This window comes from Chiloscyllium punctatum, chromosome 6 (genome assembly GCF_047496795.1).
Source record: "Chiloscyllium punctatum isolate Juve2018m chromosome 6, sChiPun1.3, whole genome shotgun sequence".
Lineage (NCBI taxonomy): Eukaryota > Metazoa > Chordata > Chondrichthyes > Orectolobiformes > Hemiscylliidae > Chiloscyllium > Chiloscyllium punctatum.
Window position 1 is genome coordinate 25,086,892 of NC_092744.1, and position 20,125 is coordinate 25,107,016.

General features: G+C 39.7%; 1 protein-coding gene across 7 annotated transcripts in view; it reads left to right on the forward strand.

The window, feature by feature from the left end:
- LOC140478789 (solute carrier family 7 member 14-like) overlaps nucleotides 1-20,125 on the forward strand; it is a 71,746-nt gene that overhangs the window by 25,625 nt on the left and 25,996 nt on the right. For all 7 annotated transcript variants that reach the window (XM_072572170.1, XM_072572168.1, XM_072572172.1 and 4 more), the window contains 2 exons: nucleotides 16,256-16,492; nucleotides 19,635-19,852. In XM_072572170.1, coding sequence (XP_072428271.1) covers nucleotides 16,256-16,492; nucleotides 19,635-19,852 — 455 coding nt within the window. The remainder of the gene's footprint in view (nucleotides 1-16,255; nucleotides 16,493-19,634; nucleotides 19,853-20,125) is intronic.

Sequence of the window (20,125 nt, forward strand, 5' to 3'; positions counted from 1 at the left end):
GGTTTGGTGAGCTTTCCCAAAAGAGGGGCAACATGGACCAGTGAGACCCAACCTCTTGATGCTTCCACACAATTCTGTCCAGGCATTCACTTTGTTGATAACATTCAGTGCTTAGAGTCACAGACAAGAATGATTCATTTAAGCTTCCATTTTCTGTTAGATCTGTTACAGAATGACATGTCTGCATGTGAAGAATTGTACAATCAACCAAAAGGACTCCCTTGCCTGGTCTATGACTCCTTTTTCGCCAACAGTAGCTCCTGTCAATCACAGAGCTGCATTTGCCCTAAGTGCTGAAATTCCCTTCCCAAACATCTCCACTTCTCTCCTGTACTTTAAGATGCTGTTTATAACCATTTCTTTGACCAAGCTTTCCACACCTATTCTTAGTATCTCTTCCTCCTTTGAAGTGGCTCAGGATACTTTGTTGAAGATGCTTGCTGTTTCCAATGTTAGGATAGTTGATATACCAGAGGTCACAAATATAAGATTGTTGCACTATCTATTTCTAAACTAATACAAACAAAGCTGCAGGTAAGATTTGTTATGTTCTGTTATGTAGCTTACTCCTACTCTAAATTGAGGATCTGGAGAAGGTTGAGCTGCACTGCTTTCTCTTCATATGGTTTAGGTTCAAAACATAATGAATGATGCGAGAATGAAATGCAACTCACTGGCAAGACCTTTTGGAAGTGCAATCTTTGACTTGTTCATGAAAACTTCAGACAGAGGAATGTGCTGAATAAGAGGAAAAGAGATGACAAGTCCTAACTATGGAATAACACATCCCTTCATTTAAGCCTGAGCCCAAAATCCTCTAACAAATATATGCCTCATGGTAACCCAACTTGCATCAAATTGCATCAAGTAAATTGCACAGAAACAGGCCATTTGTCCCAACTTGTCCATGCTGGAGTGTATTCTCAACATGATCCTCCTCCCAATCTACAATTCTCGCCCTAACAACATAGTCTTAATTTGCTTTCTGCTTTTAAACACCAACAGTGTTCATTTCACTTCCAAGCCTTTTCCCTGCAGCACTGTGATTTCTTATTCTTTAGGTGCTGATCCAAATTCCTTGAAGGCCATGACTGAATCTGCCTCCAACACATTTTCAGGCAGTGTGATCCAGATCCTAACCACTCGCTGCATGAGCAAGTTTTCATCCATGTCAAGTTTGGCTCTTGACATTGCCAGCAAGTGATCAGCTACTCCCTATCTATTTATTTAGTAGCACCCCAATTAAATTTCCTTTCAAACCTGTTTAGACGTAACAGTTCCAGGTTCTGTAATCTATCCAAGCAACTGAAGTCTCCCATCCCTAGAGGTATTCTTATAAATCTACTCTGTACCTTAATGCTTGCACATTATTTCATAAGTGGGGTGCCCAGAATTTGATATAATATTCCAGTATATTTGATATAATATTATATTTGATATAATATTCCTGTGTTTTATAATGATTTTTTATAATGTCGAGGTTTTTATGCTTTGTGCCTCTATTATAACACTTAGCATCCTGTGTGTATTATTAATCGCTTGCTGTACCTGCCCTGACAGTTTTAATGATTTGTACACTGATGCCTCCATGTTGCACACAATAGAATCATAGATTTACCACAGTGCAGATAGAGACCATTTGGCCCATCAGGTCTGCACTGACCCTCTGAAAAGCATTCCATCCTCACCCATCCCATCCCCATAACCCTGCGTCTACCATGACTAATCCACTTAGCCTGCATGTCCCTGGACCGTATGTGGAAATTTAGCACAGCCAGTCCACTTAACCTTATCAAATCATTGAGTAATACAGCACAGAAACAGATCCTTCGGTCCAACACGTCCATGCCAACCAATTTTCCAAACTAAAATAATCCCAATTTCAATTTATATTGATCGTACAGGGGGGCGCTGCATTGTTGGAGCTGCCGCATTTCTGATCAGACACTTATACCTGGTCTCTATATAACTATGATAGAATATCTTACAGTACCTTTTGGGGAAGTCAAAGTGAAGTGCCATGCTGAAATTATTCACTTGGACAAAAGAAAATGAACAAATCACTCATTATCTTTGTAGTTTGTCAAATCCTACAGAATTACAGTCTCTGGCAATCTCATTAGCCCAAAACCAGAAATATCTGTTCACCAATCTAACGGTATATATGGGGCATATTGGGTAGACTTCTTGCTCCAATCTCCAGTGGCCACAAGTATCTTGATCAGCTTGGCTCCTTAAGGCAAAGCCTTTTTTTTACACAATCATTTAGTGTTAAGGTCGAATTTTCTCCATGGTGATCAGCTCATGGGGAGTCTCAGTCCTCTACCAATCTGGCTTGTTCTTGTTAAACATTTACAGTATTCGGGGTGAAACCTGATGTGGCCAATAAGTCTGTCTAATTGAGGCAACTGCATTGGCTGTTAGCAGCAAACCTGATGGCAGCAGGTAAGTGGGAATCAACTCTAAAGGTCATATTTTGTGTTTGTGTCCTTGTTCCATGTAAGTGTTTAATGAAAAGCTACCAGATGTGTCCATTCTCCTAGTTGGGATGAAAGGTCATTGATCTCATCATGTGTGAGCTGCTGAGAGTGAAAACAGAATTCCATCCGACAATGCAGGTGCTATTTAAGTTGTTGACTACATTACCATTCTCAGAGACAGAAAAAACAATTAAAAATGCTGTGACGTTGAAGATCACAGGATGTCACAGGTATATCTTTCCTGCTGTTATAATGCAGGAAACATGCAGCCAATTTATGCATGGTCCCAAAAACAACAATGTGACAAAGACAAGATGTTCCTTTATAGTAATGCTGGGGGAATAACTATTGGCCCCGGTCACAGGAAAGGGTGAAATATTCCAGAGATGGAACATTAATTTTGCGAGAATATCATTATCCTGGATCAAGTCAGTATCATTTCCATCAACTTTAGCATTATTGATTGTTGTTGATCATTATTGATTATCTGAGAGGATTGGAGGGAAAATGCTTACAGTTATTTTCCTCCCATATAGGCCCTCCCAAGAAATTGCATGGCTGTGGTGAATGGCTGTGAGGAAAGATGGGAGGAGTGGTGGTTCAGCCAACATGACTGTGCCTGGCAGCTTGGCTAATACACTTGCTTTGTTCCTCCATGTTTTGTTTTTAAGTTTGTGTGGAGCAGGACTTGAAATCTCAAAGTAGAGAAATGATGGCTGATGCATCTAATACCAGAGCTGCTGGCAATCCAAGGGTTAAATGATTACTAAATCCATTCTTTCAATATGTTTTGTCCATCAATCTTTGTTCATTTTCCCCTTCAGCAGATGGCATCTCTCCATGTGAGCATTCATGTCAATCCCCATCTGCTGGCACAATATTGCCATAGTAACTTTTGCAAAACACAAACACACAATTCCCTCCCTTTAGATGTTCCTCTGTGACCTCTAATCTCTAACCTCTGTATATCCATCATAACTCTGCTTGTCTTTCTGTTTGATCGATAAAATGACTGTCCTTTGCAGTTGTCAAGATATATAAAATTATTGCCTTCTTGAAAATCGCATTGCCGCATTTCCCGACTTTAATCCATTTGTTGCCAGGAACTAAGACACTGAGAACTCCTCACCTTCCTTAACCTTCCCTTCCTCATATACTGCATCTTCCTTCTAAGATTGTCAAAACCCAAGTTCAGTGCCACCTGATTCCCATTTTCTTTTCGCTATCACTGTGTAACCTCAACCAAATTCCATTGCAGTTTTGCATGAGAAAATCCCATTCTTTAGGTGTTCATTTATTCAACTGGTTACCTACTTGCATTGTGAAGGAGAATTGGTGTCAGTTGAGAACGATTAAGTCTGATCATAATTCTATGTCCGAATGCCATCTGGCACCTTGCTCCATGTCAGATAGTAATAATGAAATAAGCATTGCATTGTGAGAAAGAAGCTGTGATACCTTCTGTGCTATGATCTCCAGGACCTTAGAACACACAAGTCATTAGGAGCATAACCAGCAACATCTCCTTGTAATACATTATAATCTTGACCGAACCTCTATCTTACTGTTTCTTCAATCCAATATTTTCCAGGGCTTTGTTATCGCAAATCTGGAGATCCTTTTTCCCAGGGCAGCAACTTTGGAAATCAGAAGGCATGGGTTTAATTTGGTCAGGAACAAGAGGGGAGTTGAGGAAAATTGTAATGAGTTGTTGTGATGTGCAATGTGCTGTCTGAAAGGGAGGAGAAAGCAGGTTAAGTATTAACTTCCAGAAGGGATGTGCAGAAATGCTTCAAGGAGAAAGAATTTCAGTGCTGTTGGTAAAGTGGAAGTGAGTGGGATTAATTGTACAGCACGTTGAAAAAGCTCCTACAGGTACAATGGGCCAAATGGTCTCTTTCTGCAGTATGTTACTGCATGGCTTGGTGGCTTAAATGTTACTATACCCTGGGTGATGGGAGCAGGCCCTATTAAAACAAAGGGAGCTTTATTGGGCTCTGTCCCATCAATGGAAAGTTTACTGTTGGCAGGCTGCGAACTGCATTGGCTCATCACTTCACCTGCTTTGTATAATCAAGGGCCAAATTTTAAAGGGCTGCCACTATCTTTCCATAGCAGGGCCATCCTTCTGCCTTGTAGATTGCCAATTTCAGGCAGGTGGCTTCTTTGTGGCACTTAGGGGCCTTTCAGAGCACAAGCCCTAAGAGAGGGGTCACAAGGATGAGACACAGCTAACTTGATGTCGATAACTCCGAAAGAGATAATTCTTCCTTTCCTTGGCATCTGCCTGCCTGAGCACTATGAAGTTTAATTTGTACAAACAGGAAGCCCTTCCATTATGAGGCACCCCCAGCTTTCCTGTTGGCTTCAATAGTGCCCTCATATCCCAATATTTTTTCTTAAGTGACAAAGCTACTAATCCTCTGATTGGACAGGCAGGGGTCTACATGCTATCCTTACTTTTACATTGGCCACGTAGGCATCCAATTAGGAGATTGGTAAGATTGCTGACCCATTGTGAGCTTGAGATGCAGTTTTTAGTCTGATGTTAGTTTCTGAAAGCTGTTTGTAACTTACAGCCTGAGTGGAATGGAATACTCACCATCTTCCTTGTTGGCTGCATTGCATCACCCTATGTAGTTTAACACCATCCAGAACAGACCACATCAATTAACAGGATTAATTGCCACTGGACCCTCAATATTTTCCTCCTCTTTAGAGTTCTCATGGCAATAATATGTATCATCTCAAGATGCGCTACAGTAACTCTCCAAATTTCTCCCAAATCTATTAACTTTACCTCTGAGATTTGTAGGAACACCAAAATGTGCGATTGCCACCTCTTCCAAGTTTGACACCATCCTGAAATGAATGAGTATTACTGTTCCTTCATTATCTCTGGGACAATATTTGGAATTCTCTGATTTTATTGTTGGTGCATTGATACAAGTACAGCAGTTATTTTAGAAGTCCCACCAGCACCTTCAGATGACAATTAAAATGATGAATAACATTGCCTGTGTTCCCTACATCACAAGAAAACATTGGAAATAAATACCAAGTCATCCAGTCCTTCATGCCCGAAACGTCGATTCTCCTGCTCCTTGGATGCTGCTTGACCTGCTGCGCTTTTCCAGCAACCCGTTTTCAGCTCTGATCTCCAGCATCTGCAGTCCTCACTTTCTCCGTCGCATAGAATAAGAAAGGCAAATGAAATCCTGGCATTTATGGCAAAAGGACTGGATTATAAAAGTAAAGAAATGTTATTACATTAACATAAGTCATTGGTGAGATCATACCTGGAGTATTGTGTCCAGTTTTGGTGTCCTTACTTGATGAAGGATGTTGTGGCACTGGAGGCAGTTCAGAGGAGGTTCACTAGAATCATTCCAGGGATGGAAGGGCAGTCATACAAGGAGCAGTTGGATTGCTTGGGCTGTACTCACTGGGGTTCAGAAGAACGAGGGGGGGATCTGATTGAGGTATATAAAATGCTAAATAGAATTGATAAGTTGGATGTTGAATGTTGAACAGATGCTCTTCCCGTTTGGAACAGTCTCAACAAGAGGTCATAGATAAAGAATGAGAAGAGTTATGTTCAAAATTAAGATGAGGAGAAACTACTTCTCTCAGAGGTAGTGAATCTGTGGAACACACTGTCCCAGAGTGCAGTGGAGACAGAATCAATCAATGGATTCAAGAAATAAATATATATGTTTCTGATGAAAAATAGGATAAAAGTTTATGGGGAGTGGGCAGGAGAGTGGAGTTGAGACCAGGATAAGATCAGCCATGGTTATGTTAAATGGCAGAGTGGGCTTGAAGGGGTGAATTGTCTCCTCCCCCTTCTCATTCCAGTGTTTCTGTGTTTGTTCCCTACAAGGCCAATATATCCTTCTTAAGGTGTGGTGCCCATCAATCCTGAACTAACCCCACCAGCTGCTTTACCCATATTCCTGTAAAGCCCTTTCCATGTCAGGATTCTGTATCTTACTGTTATATTGTTCTATGCAGTGTTTTTCTCAGTGCCTTTTGCAGGTTTCTAGCCACAACTGAGCGTATATGGATAACATCCTCCAGGGATTGCAATGGAATGCAAGTTTGAAATCAGTTACCTCAAGTTAATTCATTAAGAATATTTTGAAATGAATTATTACATTTAATTCAAGCTTTTCACATCTCTGGATGGCCAAGAATCCATCACACCTAACTATACTTATGCTTTTCATGCTGATAAATGTAGTTGTCCAATTATGAATAGCAAAATCCCACAAGCAATATGATAAATGTCCAGATCATCTGCTTCATTGGTTCTGGTTCAGGAATTAATATTGGCCCTGGGATAATGTGTAGAGTCTACCTAAACTTCTTTGAAGAGACCAGACCATGTCAGGTGGATGGAAATGATCCAATGAAGAAGAGTAGGGAAGTCCTCCCCAGTGTCTTGCACCCAATATTAATCCCTCAGTCACCAACATGAAAACAGGGTAATGTGACCATCTAGTATGGCATTATTGATGAGTTTGTTCTGTGTCTTAACTGGCTGCCATGTTTGTGTTACAATAGTAGTCACACACCAAATTATCTCATTGGCTATTCAGGAATCCTGAAGTCGAGAATGATCCAATTGGAATGCAATTTCTTCCTTTTTGCCACGACTCCTTTAAAGCATTGTGACCATGTAGAAAGAGACAAATTCAATTTGGAAAAGCGAGGACCAAATTAATCTTGCAATTGCTGAATAACATGCATAAAATCAATAGAAAAATGCTGTGCAATTATTAATAATCCAAAGCAGTAAAACAGCTCTGTAGGAGTGATAGAACAACCACTTGGGACTCTATTTAGGAGCATGAAGCGTGACCATTTTCAAAATTGCACTTTCCAACAGTTCTAAGGATCCTAATAAAATTGTCATCTGTAGGTGGCTTGAGCTGGTAGCTCACAGCCAACTGCGAGGCTGATTAAGCAGGAGGGATGAGAATTGCATCTCTAGGGAATTTGATGAGAAATTACATAGAATCTTCAATTAAGAAACAGCTCATTTGTCCAACTGTTCAATGATAGTATTTATGCTTCACATAAATACCACCTCCTGTCATATATCTAACCATATCCTCGTATTCTTTATTAACGCATGGATTTATCCAACTTCTGTTTAAATGATTTGATATTATTCAAGACAACCAACCTTTTTGGTAGCCAGTTTCACATTCTCACAACTCTCTGAGTAAAGAGATTTCTCTTTTATTTGTGGCCATCTTTTATACATTGTCATTCATTCTATTCATTTTTGCAGTTAGAAGCATTTTCTCCACATCAACCCAAACTTCCAAAATTTTAAAGAATGTCCATCAGAACACTCCTGTCCCCTCTGGTGATGGGGAAGGGGTTGAACAGCTACTCCTGTTCCTACTTTTTATCGTCTTTCCTGGAGAAAAGAGGTCTCACCTGTTCTGCCTTACTTGAAAAGCAAATCCTTTCTATGTGGTAGCATTCTTGTGTGTCTTTCTATATCTGTTCTAGTTCTTACATAAGGTGTCAGTGGAGGCTCATTGGAGAGTGTTTCTTTTTCAAAGGCTGTGAAGCCAAACCCCACTCCAGAAGGTGAGCAGGTAATCTGGGTAGTCAGGCCAGTGGTGGTGCTTGAGGTTCTGATTTTTTGATGTGACATTAAACTGAGGTTCTGTCTTCCCTCTTAAGCAGGTATATAAGAACCCAGGTTACTGTATGAACAAGATCATCGAAGTTCTCTCTGTTATCTTGGTCATTACTAATCCCTCAATCAACATAGTCGAGAGTTTAATGCTGGAAAAGCACAGCCAGCACTACACTCTTGACTCTGAGCTCCAGCATCTGCAGTCCTCACTTTCTCCCTCAATCGTCATCTCAAAAATAGCTTATCACATTGCCATTTACTTGAGGACTTACGGTGTGTATTTCATTGCTGTGTTTTTACATTATTACAGTGACTTCAGTTCCATAGGTACTTCATCAGCTAGGAAGGACTTTGAACCAAGTTATGAAAGATGCAATAGCATTGCAATGGTTTTGTTAGATCTCCAATTATTTGGTCATTCATTCAGCTGGGAGGATGGAATTTTCTAAAGTATTTTTCCATTCTTTTGACAGATGCTATTTCAATATGACCTCCACAGCATAATGAGGAAAGGTTTTACTTAACAGTGAGACAGGAAACTGGTGGGTTTGGGTTTGATGTTTGTTTTTCAGCCGGCCAACTAACTCTTCAAATTCCAATGAAGCAGGAAAGGGTACAACATTTTCATTTGGGACCAAACTCTTGCCTGTTTCCTGGCTGAGCGTGAAGTGAAAGAAGTCCTCCGGAGATATTCTGTTAGTCAGCCTTCGTGGAAAAAAACATATATTTTAATAAAATGCCCAGTTGCGTGGATCTTATGCTTGAATGCAGGTGGATTTGAAGCTAGGTTCAGTGGGGGTGGGGATGGGGGGAGCAAGTTAAATCCAGAGAGCGATTCTGGCTATACAGCAGGAATTATACCAGCAACAAGAGTGGATTCAAGTAGCCTCCCCATCAGTGGGCTAATTGAGCCCCTGAAGTGCCCACTTAAGGGTATTTGCATACCACCACTGCCATTTAATCAGTAGGAGAGACCTATTACAAGTGGCCAGTCTGACAGATTTCCTTACATTGACTGGTAGTGGACAGCAGCCCTTTTCAACTGATCTGATGGATTTGTTAGACTACTACCATACTCTACCAAACCTTATCCCTCCACTCCCTCATCAATCTCCAAACATTTACAAAGTTCTGATCTATCGCAGCTTGTTTCTTTATTGCAATCCCAGAAGACACCTCCTGCCCCATTGGCACTATCAGGAAATTAAGAACTGCATGTTTCACAATGTCCAGATGCTGTGGGAGGTGGGACTTCCTGTCCCTGATGAAATCCCACTTCTAGTTCCTTTATGGCCAATTGAAAGAGTTCTTCCAGTGGCTGGGCTCCCTCAGAATTTTTAACTTGGCCAAAGCACAGTGCAAGTTATACTCAAGGACTTGAGCACAAATATAAAGGCTGACAATCTAGCACCGTACTGAAGGAGTGCAGTACCACTGGAGATAGTATCTTTTTGATGAGATATTAAACTGAAGTCACATACATTTTCTTGGATGGACTTTAAATGTTACTTCAAAGAAAAGCAATATAGTTTTCTCCAATATCCCAATCCAATGTTTACTCATCAATCAGTAACACAAATTGATAACTTGATCATTGTATCATTGTTGTTTGTGGGAGCTTACTATCCTGTCATTAAAACAGTGACCTCACTTAAAATCAAAACTGAAATCATACTCCATTACCTTTAAAAGAGTTACTACATAACTATGGAAGGTGGGATTCTGTAAAAGCTTCACAGAAGATGTGAGGAGCCTACAATCTCTTCATCTGGGTTAATATAGTAATAAAGAAGCAAAGTGACAGATCAGTGTTGTACGTCAGGAATCAGAGAAATTAAAGATCACAGAGTCAAAAGATATGAGAACAACAGTTGATCTCAGACCCTATAACTCAATGATGACCATTACAAAACTATGGCCTTTTTTTTAATGAGATGGTTTTGTGATTTTGTTTTCCATGGTGTAAAGCTATCTAGAAGGCACTGGTCCTTACTATCTTTAAGTAAAAAGTAATGGAGGAGGATAGATCTTATGAAGATAGATCCAGAATTGAGATTGGTTGGCAATGGATAAGAGCAAAGAAGTTGTAACCACATCAAAACAGAATTATATTGAGTGTGCAACACAGATCATATATTTCAGTTAGGCATATTAACCTGAGCCTCTTCCATCTGTAATTACATTTCCCCATCCAGCCCACTTCCAATTTTGCTGTATTCCCTAGTTTTGCTTTTCTTTCCATGTGTTATTTTTCTTTTTTCTACAAGAGTTGCCAATACTTTACACAGAGTATACCACCATTATAATTGCAGAATTTCACCTTTTACATTTATAAGAAATTGACATGTCATGTATCATTTAATGGAATCCAGATAGATTTCCCATTTCCCTGACTGTTCTTTGGGATAACTTTTACATTCAATAACTTTCTGTTTGCTAGCAGCCTGGGGGAGAATATGTTGCCAGTTTTGTTGGATACCTAACAGTTTTACTTGTTTTTGGATGCATTTCTGTGTCCGGCAAGTGATCAATCACAGTGCTGGGGGATGGAGTAATTTTCCAGTAGCAAGCATTCTATCATTATCTATAGCATGGGTTAGTTGCAGAACAAATCTTGCTCCATGAGATGGCCTACGCAGTTTCTTGATATCAAGTGGGGCTCTTTAATTTAGAGAGCAGGTAGGTGGCCATATTCAGATCATTAAAATTATGGAGGATTCAATTAGGTGCACATAGGAAAGACATTTCAGCTGTGGGAGAAGCCAAATCTAGGGGCCATCGATATAAGGTTCAATAGTCATTAATAAATCCAACAAAGAAAGCAGCAGGAACCTGTGTACCAAGGATGTGATGAGAATGAGGAACTTGCTACCACAGGTTGTCATTAAGGCAACGTACTTTAGTGCATTTAAGGGGAAGCTAGGTAAGCAAATGAGGGAGAAAGAAATAGAAGCATATGTCAGAATGGGATGGGGATTTCATAGTGATTGAAACGAGGATAGACAGGTGGACTTCATAGAATATGAATTCCCTGATTGTGGCTGTTAATCTGGTCCAATTAGGGAATCCTTGCTGACAGACCTAAACAGGAGTGGCAGGCATTCGGGCCACTCTAGAAGCTGGTTCTGAGCTAGCTGGGTCATGTATTAACATATGTAAAAGTAGGGTGACTTGGTGACTGGATACTGGCCTTCATGGAGTTATTTCAAATTTCTATTCTGTTCCTGTAGCAGTAAATACTTTCTGTGGAAAATATAGTGGCACAGAGAGGCTGAAGTGTTTGAACTGTAGTTCAGATTGGCCATGGGACTCATGGTCTGAGACTCACTCAACAATACTGGGATTTATTCCATTTGCACCTCTGGTTTGAAACATAACAACTTGAACATCAGTCATATTCACTTGAATGAACTAAGTACCAAAACAAAGGTTTAAAGCAAACAAACTTGTATCCCCACAATATGGTTCATGATCTCAGAACCACCCAAAGTGCTTCACAACCAAATAACCACTTTTAAAGTGGAGTCACTTTTCTAATAAAAAATGCAGCAGTTTGTGTACTGTAAGATCCCCAAACAGCAATATAATAAATAGTCAGGTAAACTTTTTATCAGTAATCTTTGGGGGTTAAGTATTGACCAGGACATCGGGGATAACTCCCTTGCTCATCTTCAAAATAGTATCCGAAACTTTCACATCAAAATGAGGCAGGGCCAGCTTTAATTCCCATCCACAACAAGGCACCAATGACCATGCAGCACTCCTTCAGTGCTCGCACTGCATGTGATTATCCACCATATAGGGTGTGGGCTCTGGAGTATGAACTTAAACTCTCACTCTCGGGATTCAGAATTGAATAAGTTACCCACTGAATCATAGTTGACAGATTTGAGATAGGTATTTATAAAATTTTGGTTTCCCTGCCTAAAGAAAGATATACTTCCCCCAGCAGAGTGGCAACAATTATTCATCAGATTGGTTTAGGGATGAAAGCTTGTCATATGAAAGATATTGGTCAGAATGGGCCTATATTAACATTTCGGGCATTAGCCCCTCATCAGGAAACCCCGGCTCCACAGATGCTGCCTGACCGGCTGTGCTTTTCCAGCACTACACTCTCGACTCTGATTTCCAGCATCTGCAGTCCTCACTTTCTCCTATATTAACATATATACAGTTCGGAAGAATGAGACCTTATTGAAATTGATAAAACTCTTAGAGACTTGCAGATAGGCTGTTGCCCTGATTGCAGAGTCGAGAGCTAGGTGTTGCAACCTCAGGATATGCTGTCAGCTGTTTAGGAGGAGAAGTTTCTTCACTCATAGGGCTGTGAATTTTTGAAGTTCTCTACCCAGAGTGCTGAGGATGTTTAGCCATTTAAACGCATTCACTGTCGAGGTTGGTACACTTTTGAACCTGATGGAAGTTGGGGTATGGGAAAAGTGGACAAAAAATTGGTGGGCATGTTTGTTCATGGAGCTGATTGAGTGGTAGACAGACTTAAGTGAGCCATGTGGGCCATTCCTGCTTCTTTATCATTTCTTCTTATGAATCACTTCCAAGTCACAGCAAATAAATGCAGTTACTTCTGATAGCTCAGGCAATCAGCTGATAAGATGCAGGAAAACAAGATTACCAGATATATATCTGAAATAATGAAAAAAATCAAATAAGACAACATTTGCAGTTGCCATCCTTGTAATTGTTAAGTTTACATTTTGTTCTAAGGACATAGCTACTTTCCTTTGTGTTTGCCTCTCCTTTCAAAGGAGATGGTAGATGCTGGGGTATGTTTTGATTCGCACTAGAATTCCTTTAGAATGTGCTCGAGATGACTTTATTACCTTATGGTGTTAGTATAGACAGTTTCTGATGATATATTTGATCATTCATTTCAAAAATAGTATGAATGAATTCATAGTTTCAATGAAAGCCTAAACATATTCCATCACAACTATAATGGAAAGTATTGAAGACAGAGTTTTGCCAGTTTGCAGTTATGGGTCTAATCCTGCAATTGCTTTCATTTTCATAATTTGCTGTGATATGAATGCCATTGGCATAGCTGGCTTTTTCTTGCCCATCCCTAGCTGTCTCTGGAGGAATTGGCAGTGGAATCTTGAATAACTGCAACCTTATTTATGTGGTGAAGGTCTCCTACAGTGACTTGAATTATTCTATGCAAAAATCATGGCCCTCAGCTTAACTCAATACACCTGGGAAGAAGTGGGTGGGAGCATTAATCAAAGTAAGGATTGAAACTTACCCTTCTTGCAGTCCTGTGGCTTTACTGAAAAGTTGAGTGGGACAACCGGTGAAGATGTCTTAAATATGCAAGAGACTGATGGTAAGAGCCACAATATTAATTGGTCAATTTTAAAATGACAGGTTTTAGCTTCGGACACTGAATCATAGAATCTACATAGATGGAAACCAGGAGCAGGTCTTTTGGTCCTGCAAGCCTATTCCACCATTTAATATATTCATGGCTGATTCTCTATTTTAATGTCATATTGTTGCTTTCTCCCGCTGCTCCTTAATGCCTTTAAAATTGAAAACAAATACCTATGTCAATCTATCTATTGAAATTCTCAAAACTGCCATTGTGGTTGTCCACTAATTACATATTTCTGGTCTAATAACACACCAACACACTATAGAGGGTACATGTGTAAAGCAGCATCAGTCCTTTTCGAGAATACAGAATCAGGCCCTCACCCTGAGTGCGCCTAATTCTACACACTCATGTTGCTGTGGCTGACACAGTTCTGTTGCAACAACACCCTTGGGACTAAACGTTGATGCCAGATATAGCTCAGAGAAAGACAGTTCATCTGTCCAAACATCAGTGACGCAATCTTCAGAGATTAACTCCATCTGCATATGCCATCTTGTTCCAGATAAAAACACAGAAAGGAAAAGACTAGATCCTGATGCCTGTCTTGGTAAAATTATCTTGATTTGCACAAACTACTTTTATGAAAGATACTGCCTGATGCAATAAAACTACAAAGAATCATTCATTTTCTTGGGCTTGTAACCCAGTTTGTTTTGTGAAAGATTTTACTTTTTGCTTACTTAATAGAACTGAAGATGTTTTATGATCCAATCCAATAATTTAATTGCATTTAGATTAGGAAAATCCTTATCCTTCTGAATGAACAGGAAATCAATACATAATAAATAGCCAGACCTGATTCTGAAAACAACTATATGCTTATAAAGTGGATAGTTATGTTCCATTCACTAAACAGCAATTCCATACACAGTAAATAATCCTTCCCCTGCTGAAAAAAAGACAGCAACTTTGTATAGTTACACAGATTGTAATCCTTCTGCTGAATATATAATGATTCTATGCAATTACACAGTGAGAAATCCTTCCCCCTGCTGAATAAACTGTGATCCTATTCAGTTACCTAGTGAGTATTCATCTTCCTGTCAAATGAACAATGATACTACAGAAATATGCCCATGTCCTAATTTTCATTGTAAAAGACTATTGAAGAGCAAGAGATGGAAAGGGATCTTTATTGAAGAGCAAGAAAAGAAAAGAACCAAAACTTAAATTTTAAAATGTTAAATACATAAATGTGTTTTTCAAAAATGGCATCTGTAGAGTTTATTGGGACTTCAAAGGTGCAACTATTGCTGCCTTTTAAAAACTCATTTACATATTTAACATTTTAAAATTTAAGTTTTGGTTCTTTTCTTGCTGTCCTCAGATTTAGCACTGTTTTTAACTAAATGATATTTAAACATTCAGCTGTCTTGGTTCTCCTGATATCACTGCGTCATGGCTCAACAGTGCACAGTTAAAGGGCTATGGGTAAAAATGTCTGAATAACATTAAAAGGCCTTTACTGACTAGCATTGAGCATCATTCTAGTGTAGTTTAGGGTACCTAAGAAATCTTTGGCGAGAAATGACCAAAAGGGTTACCTAACTTACATGGTACAGATATATGATATAGCAACATTGCTATTGTTGGCTATGAAAAACTAATTTGCCAATTGCTGGAGAAAGGAAGATTTAAGGAGATATAATGCAAATCTTTAAAGTGTTGAGTGACAAATACATATACAAGATCTAAAGATTTTTTTTCTTGGCTTGAACTGTTGAAATTAAATTTTGCAATTTTGAAACTATAGATTAGTGAAAACCATTTTTCACACAGAGGGGAATTATTTTAAGAATCTTTAATTCATGTTAATACCTAAATGACACTCTGGAATGTGGAGCATATTTTTAAACAAACAGCTGAAATAGCCATCTTTTTCAAAGTAAATAGTAGGTTAGGAATGTGACTGGAAACTGTTGAAAACAGAAACTGAAATGATTAAAACATTCCTGGTACCCATGAAGCTGATGGGATTGGGGAAAGGAGAATTGGTGGGAATAAATTGATTATTGCTGATAGGCAACACCTGGAAATGCAACAAATAAAGGATTATAGTAACAGTTAGGCCCTTCCAATTCAAATAGAACACCATATCTCTATAATGGCTTCCAGCCTCACATACCTCGGAGATCTGTGTCCATTTAACTATAGCCTTTGAAGAGCTGTAATTTTAATGTTTCCACTGTTGATGACTGTACAGCTGGTTTGAACCTAATATATGAAATTTCTTCTGTAAATCTCTCAACCCATCAACTGGGACAGTTCTACCTGTCCCAGTAATGACTTACATGAATGAAGTTTAATTTTGGTTGAGAATACTCCAGTGAAGAACCTTAGGATATTTTGCCATGTTATAGGTGCGATTTATATATCATTTACTGTTTGTTATTTCCACTAATTTCCATTCCTTGTTTAAAATTATCATCTTTATTTAACATCACTGGGTTTTAGTTTAGGGCATGTTTATCTTTGGGAATCAAAAAATATTTGCATATAACTTTCCCTTACATTAAGTGCATGATTTGAGTTTTTGAAAGGGTAAAATGCATATGGATTTTGAAGATATCAAATGATTAGATAGACTGCAGAACAGGGAATATTGGATGTAACAAGTGTTGCCTTCAGAGTTGCCTTGTGTGACTGTCTTGCACCCTGCTCTTACATCTTTCATCCAACTCCATCTTGATGCAGGTATTTTCTCTTTTTATCTTCCAGGAGTGTGCTATGCTGAGTTTGGTGTGCGAGTACCTAAGACTACAGGCTCTGCCTACACCTACAGCTATGTGACAGTGGGAGAGTTTGTAGCATTCTTCATTGGGTGGAACCTGATTTTGGAGTATCTGATTGGCACAGCAGCTGGTGCCAGTGCTTTGAGCAGTATGTTTGACTCACTAGCCAACCACACCATCAGCCACTGGATAGTGGACTACATTGGCACTTTGAATGGACTAGGTAGGTCAGTAGGATCACTACCAGATTTGAACAAAAAAGAATTGTCAGTTCTCAATGTTGATAGAAACACTGAAATCATAATTCTTGGTGTTAGGTTTCTGTAATTTTAGGAATCTGGTTAACACTCCTTATGGTGCTCCAGTCACTTAAATGAAAATAATAGCTTCATATAATTTCATGAATATACAGTACAGAAGCAAGTCATTTGATTCTGCAACTTCAGACCACAGTTTATATTCCAGGTGAACCTCTGCTCACCCTACATCATCTCATAATATTGAGAGATTCTCTTACTCCTTTTTGCCTAAAGTGTTTACTTAACCTCTCCTGACATGATCTTTGCTATTTGCCTGAATTGCTCCCTGTGGTAATGAGTTTCCTATCTTCATCCCTCTTTACTGAGTTCCCTTTTCAGTTTGTTTAATTTGTGGCCTTCTATTTTTGGCATTTCCCCAAAATATATGCAATTATCTTTCCCATGTCTAGTTGCTTAACTTTGTCATGATTTTGAAGACCTCTATCAGAACACCCTTCAGTGTTCTCCTCTCAGGAGAAAATAGCCCCAACTTGCAATATTAATGTCACAGCTTTCATTATATCAGGATTTCCCAAGGCATTTTACAGCTCCACAGATGCTGCCAGACCTGTTGAGTTGCTCCGGCACTTTGTTTTTATTTCATATTTGTATCAGCAATAGCCACAGGTGAGGTGCTAGAAGACTGGAGATTGGCCAATGTGGTGCCGCTGTTTAAGAAAGGTGGTAAGGACAAGCCAAGGAACTATAGACCACTGAGCCTGATGTCGGTGGTGGGCAAGTTGTTGGAGGGAATCCTGAGTGACAGGCTGTACATATATTTGGAAAGGCAAGGACTGATTAGGTATAGTCAACAAGGCTTTGTGCATAGGAAATCACGTCTCACAAACTTGATTCAGTTTTTTGAAGAAGTAACAAGGAGGATTGATGAGGGCAGAGTGGTGGACATGATCTTTATTGACTTCAGGAAGTTGTTCGACAAGGTTCCCCATTGGAGACTGGTTGGCAAGGTTAGATCTCATGGAAGTAAAAACAATGACTGCAGATGCTGGAAACCAGATTCTGGATTAGTGGTGCTGGAAGAGCACAGCAGTTCAGGCAGCATCCAACGATTTCGAAGCTCCTTGGATGCTGCCTGAACTGCTCTGCTCTTCCAGCACCACTAATCCAGAGATTTCGAAGCTCCTTGGATGCTGCCTGAACTGCTGTGCTCTTCCAGCACCACTAATCCTAGATCTCATGGAATACAGGGAGAACTAGTCATTTGGATACAGGACTGGCTCAAAGGTTGAATATAGAGGGTGGTAGTGGAGGATTGTTTTTCATACTGGAGGCCTGTGACCAGTGGAGTGCCACAAGGATCGGTGCTGGGTTCACTACTTTTCATCATTTATATAAATGATTTGGATGTGAGAAGAAGAGGTACAGTTAGTAAGTTTGCAGATGACACCAAAATTGGAGGTGTAGTGGATAGCAAAGAAGGTTACCTCAGATAACAACAGGATTTTAATCAGATGAGCCAATGGACTGATAAGTGCAGATGGAGTTTAATTTAGATAAATGTGAGGTGCTGCATTTTTGGAAAGCAAATCTTAGCAGTACTTATACAGTTAATGGTAAGGTGCTAGGGAGTTGCTGAACAGAGAGACATTAGAGTGCAGGTTCATAGCTCCTTGAAAGTGGAGTCACAGGTAGATAGGATAGTGAAGAAAGCATTTGGCATGCTTTCCTTTATTGGTCAGAGTATTAAGTACAGGACTTGGGAGGTCATGTTGCGGCTGTACAGGACATTGGTTAGGCCACTGTTAGAATATTATGTGCAATTCTGGTCTCCTTCCTATTGGAAAGATATTGTGAAACTTGAAAGGGTTCAGAAAAGATTTACAGGGATGTTGCCAGGGTTGGAGGATTTGAGCTATAGCGCGAAGTTTAATAGGCTCGGGCTGTTTTCCCTGGAGCGTCAGAGGCTGAGAAGTTTATAAAATCCTGAGGGGTATGGATAGGATAAATTGACAAAGTCTTTTCCCTGGGATGGGGGAGTCCAGAAGTAGAGGGCATAGATTGACGGTGAAAGGGGAAAGATATAAAAGAGACCAAAGGGACAACTTTTTCATACAAAGGGTGGTACATGTATGGAACGAGCTGCCAGAGGAAGTGGTGGAGGCTGGTACAATTGCAACATTTAAGAGGCATTTGGATGGGTATATGAATAGGAAGGGTTTGGAGGGATATGGGCCAGATGCTGGCAGGTGAGACTAGATTGGGTTGGAATATCTGGTCGGCATGGATGAGTTGGTCTGAAGAGTCTGTTTCCATGCTGTACATCTCTATGACTCTATCTCCAGCATCTGCAGTAATTTATTTCCATTTTGGTGATTTTGGTTGAGAGATAAACATTGACCAAGGCTCCCATGCATGCTCAGTGCATTTCTTTTCAATAGTCCTCAATGCAAACTTTATATTCACGCAAGAACAGAGAAAGGACCTTGGTTAATACTTCATCCAAATGGCTAAGAGAGGGAAAAGCCAATTAAACTTAGAAATGATTATCAGTGGTCAAAACTGGAGTTCCACTTTAAGGTGTACAAGACCAGTTCAGACCAGTGTCCAATCAAACAAGATTTATTGGTTCTTCCATCTCTTTCCTGTACTTTAAAGGTCTTTGGTTGGATATTGGATGCATTTCCTTAGCATTACCCCTCACAGTCCCACCTTCAACTGCGATTGCAGAAGAGCAGCCCTGTATACTTTTACAATCTTTATCCCGGCCATCTTGAATAAAGTTGGAATTATACTAAATTGTGGTTTAGACCTATACCTGCTTGGGATTGCTTTTACTCTAACTTATTTAATTTAATATTGAATTCTTACAGCAAAGCCAATCAGTCTGAAAGAAGTTTGAAGCTTAGTTCAAGATTAAACCAGGCTCTCTGCCATTTCACCAACACTCAGTTTCAATGGCCAGTACATACTAGGACCACATTTTTGGCATTGCCAATTCTCAAAGGTTGCTGAAGGACTTTGGCTTTAGGTTTGAAATAGTGGTTTTTTTTAGTGTTTGTAACTTTGTGATTGAGTTGTGTTGTTTTCTGTACTTGTTTTGCACAGGAAAAGGGGAAGAGTCCTATCCTGACCTCCTGGCACTGTTCATCGCTGTCATTGTGACAGCCATCGTTTCCTTAGGAGTGAAGAATTCTGTCGGGTTCAACAATGTGCTGAACATCATCAACTTGGCTGCTTGGGTCTTCATCATGTTCTCAGGCCTGTTCTTCATCAATAGCGCCAACTGGGATGAAGGGAGGTTTCTACCTTTTGGATGGTCTGGGGTTAGTAACAACCCCTTCAGTTTATTATTAAACAATTCCATTTGGGTGAAATGGGGGGAGGTTAGTTTTCAGCAGTAGCAGAAATGTTCGACAGTAAATTGGATGCCTTTTTAATTGTGACTAATTTTCCTTTCCAACAGTAAAGTAATTTTGAGTGAAATGGGAAACAGGGCTGCTAATTCTCTATTGTCTGATTCTGCTACTGGCGAAAGCTGCTTACATTTTCAAACTATTTTCTAAAATCTGTGTCTCCTACCATGGCTTATTAAGTAA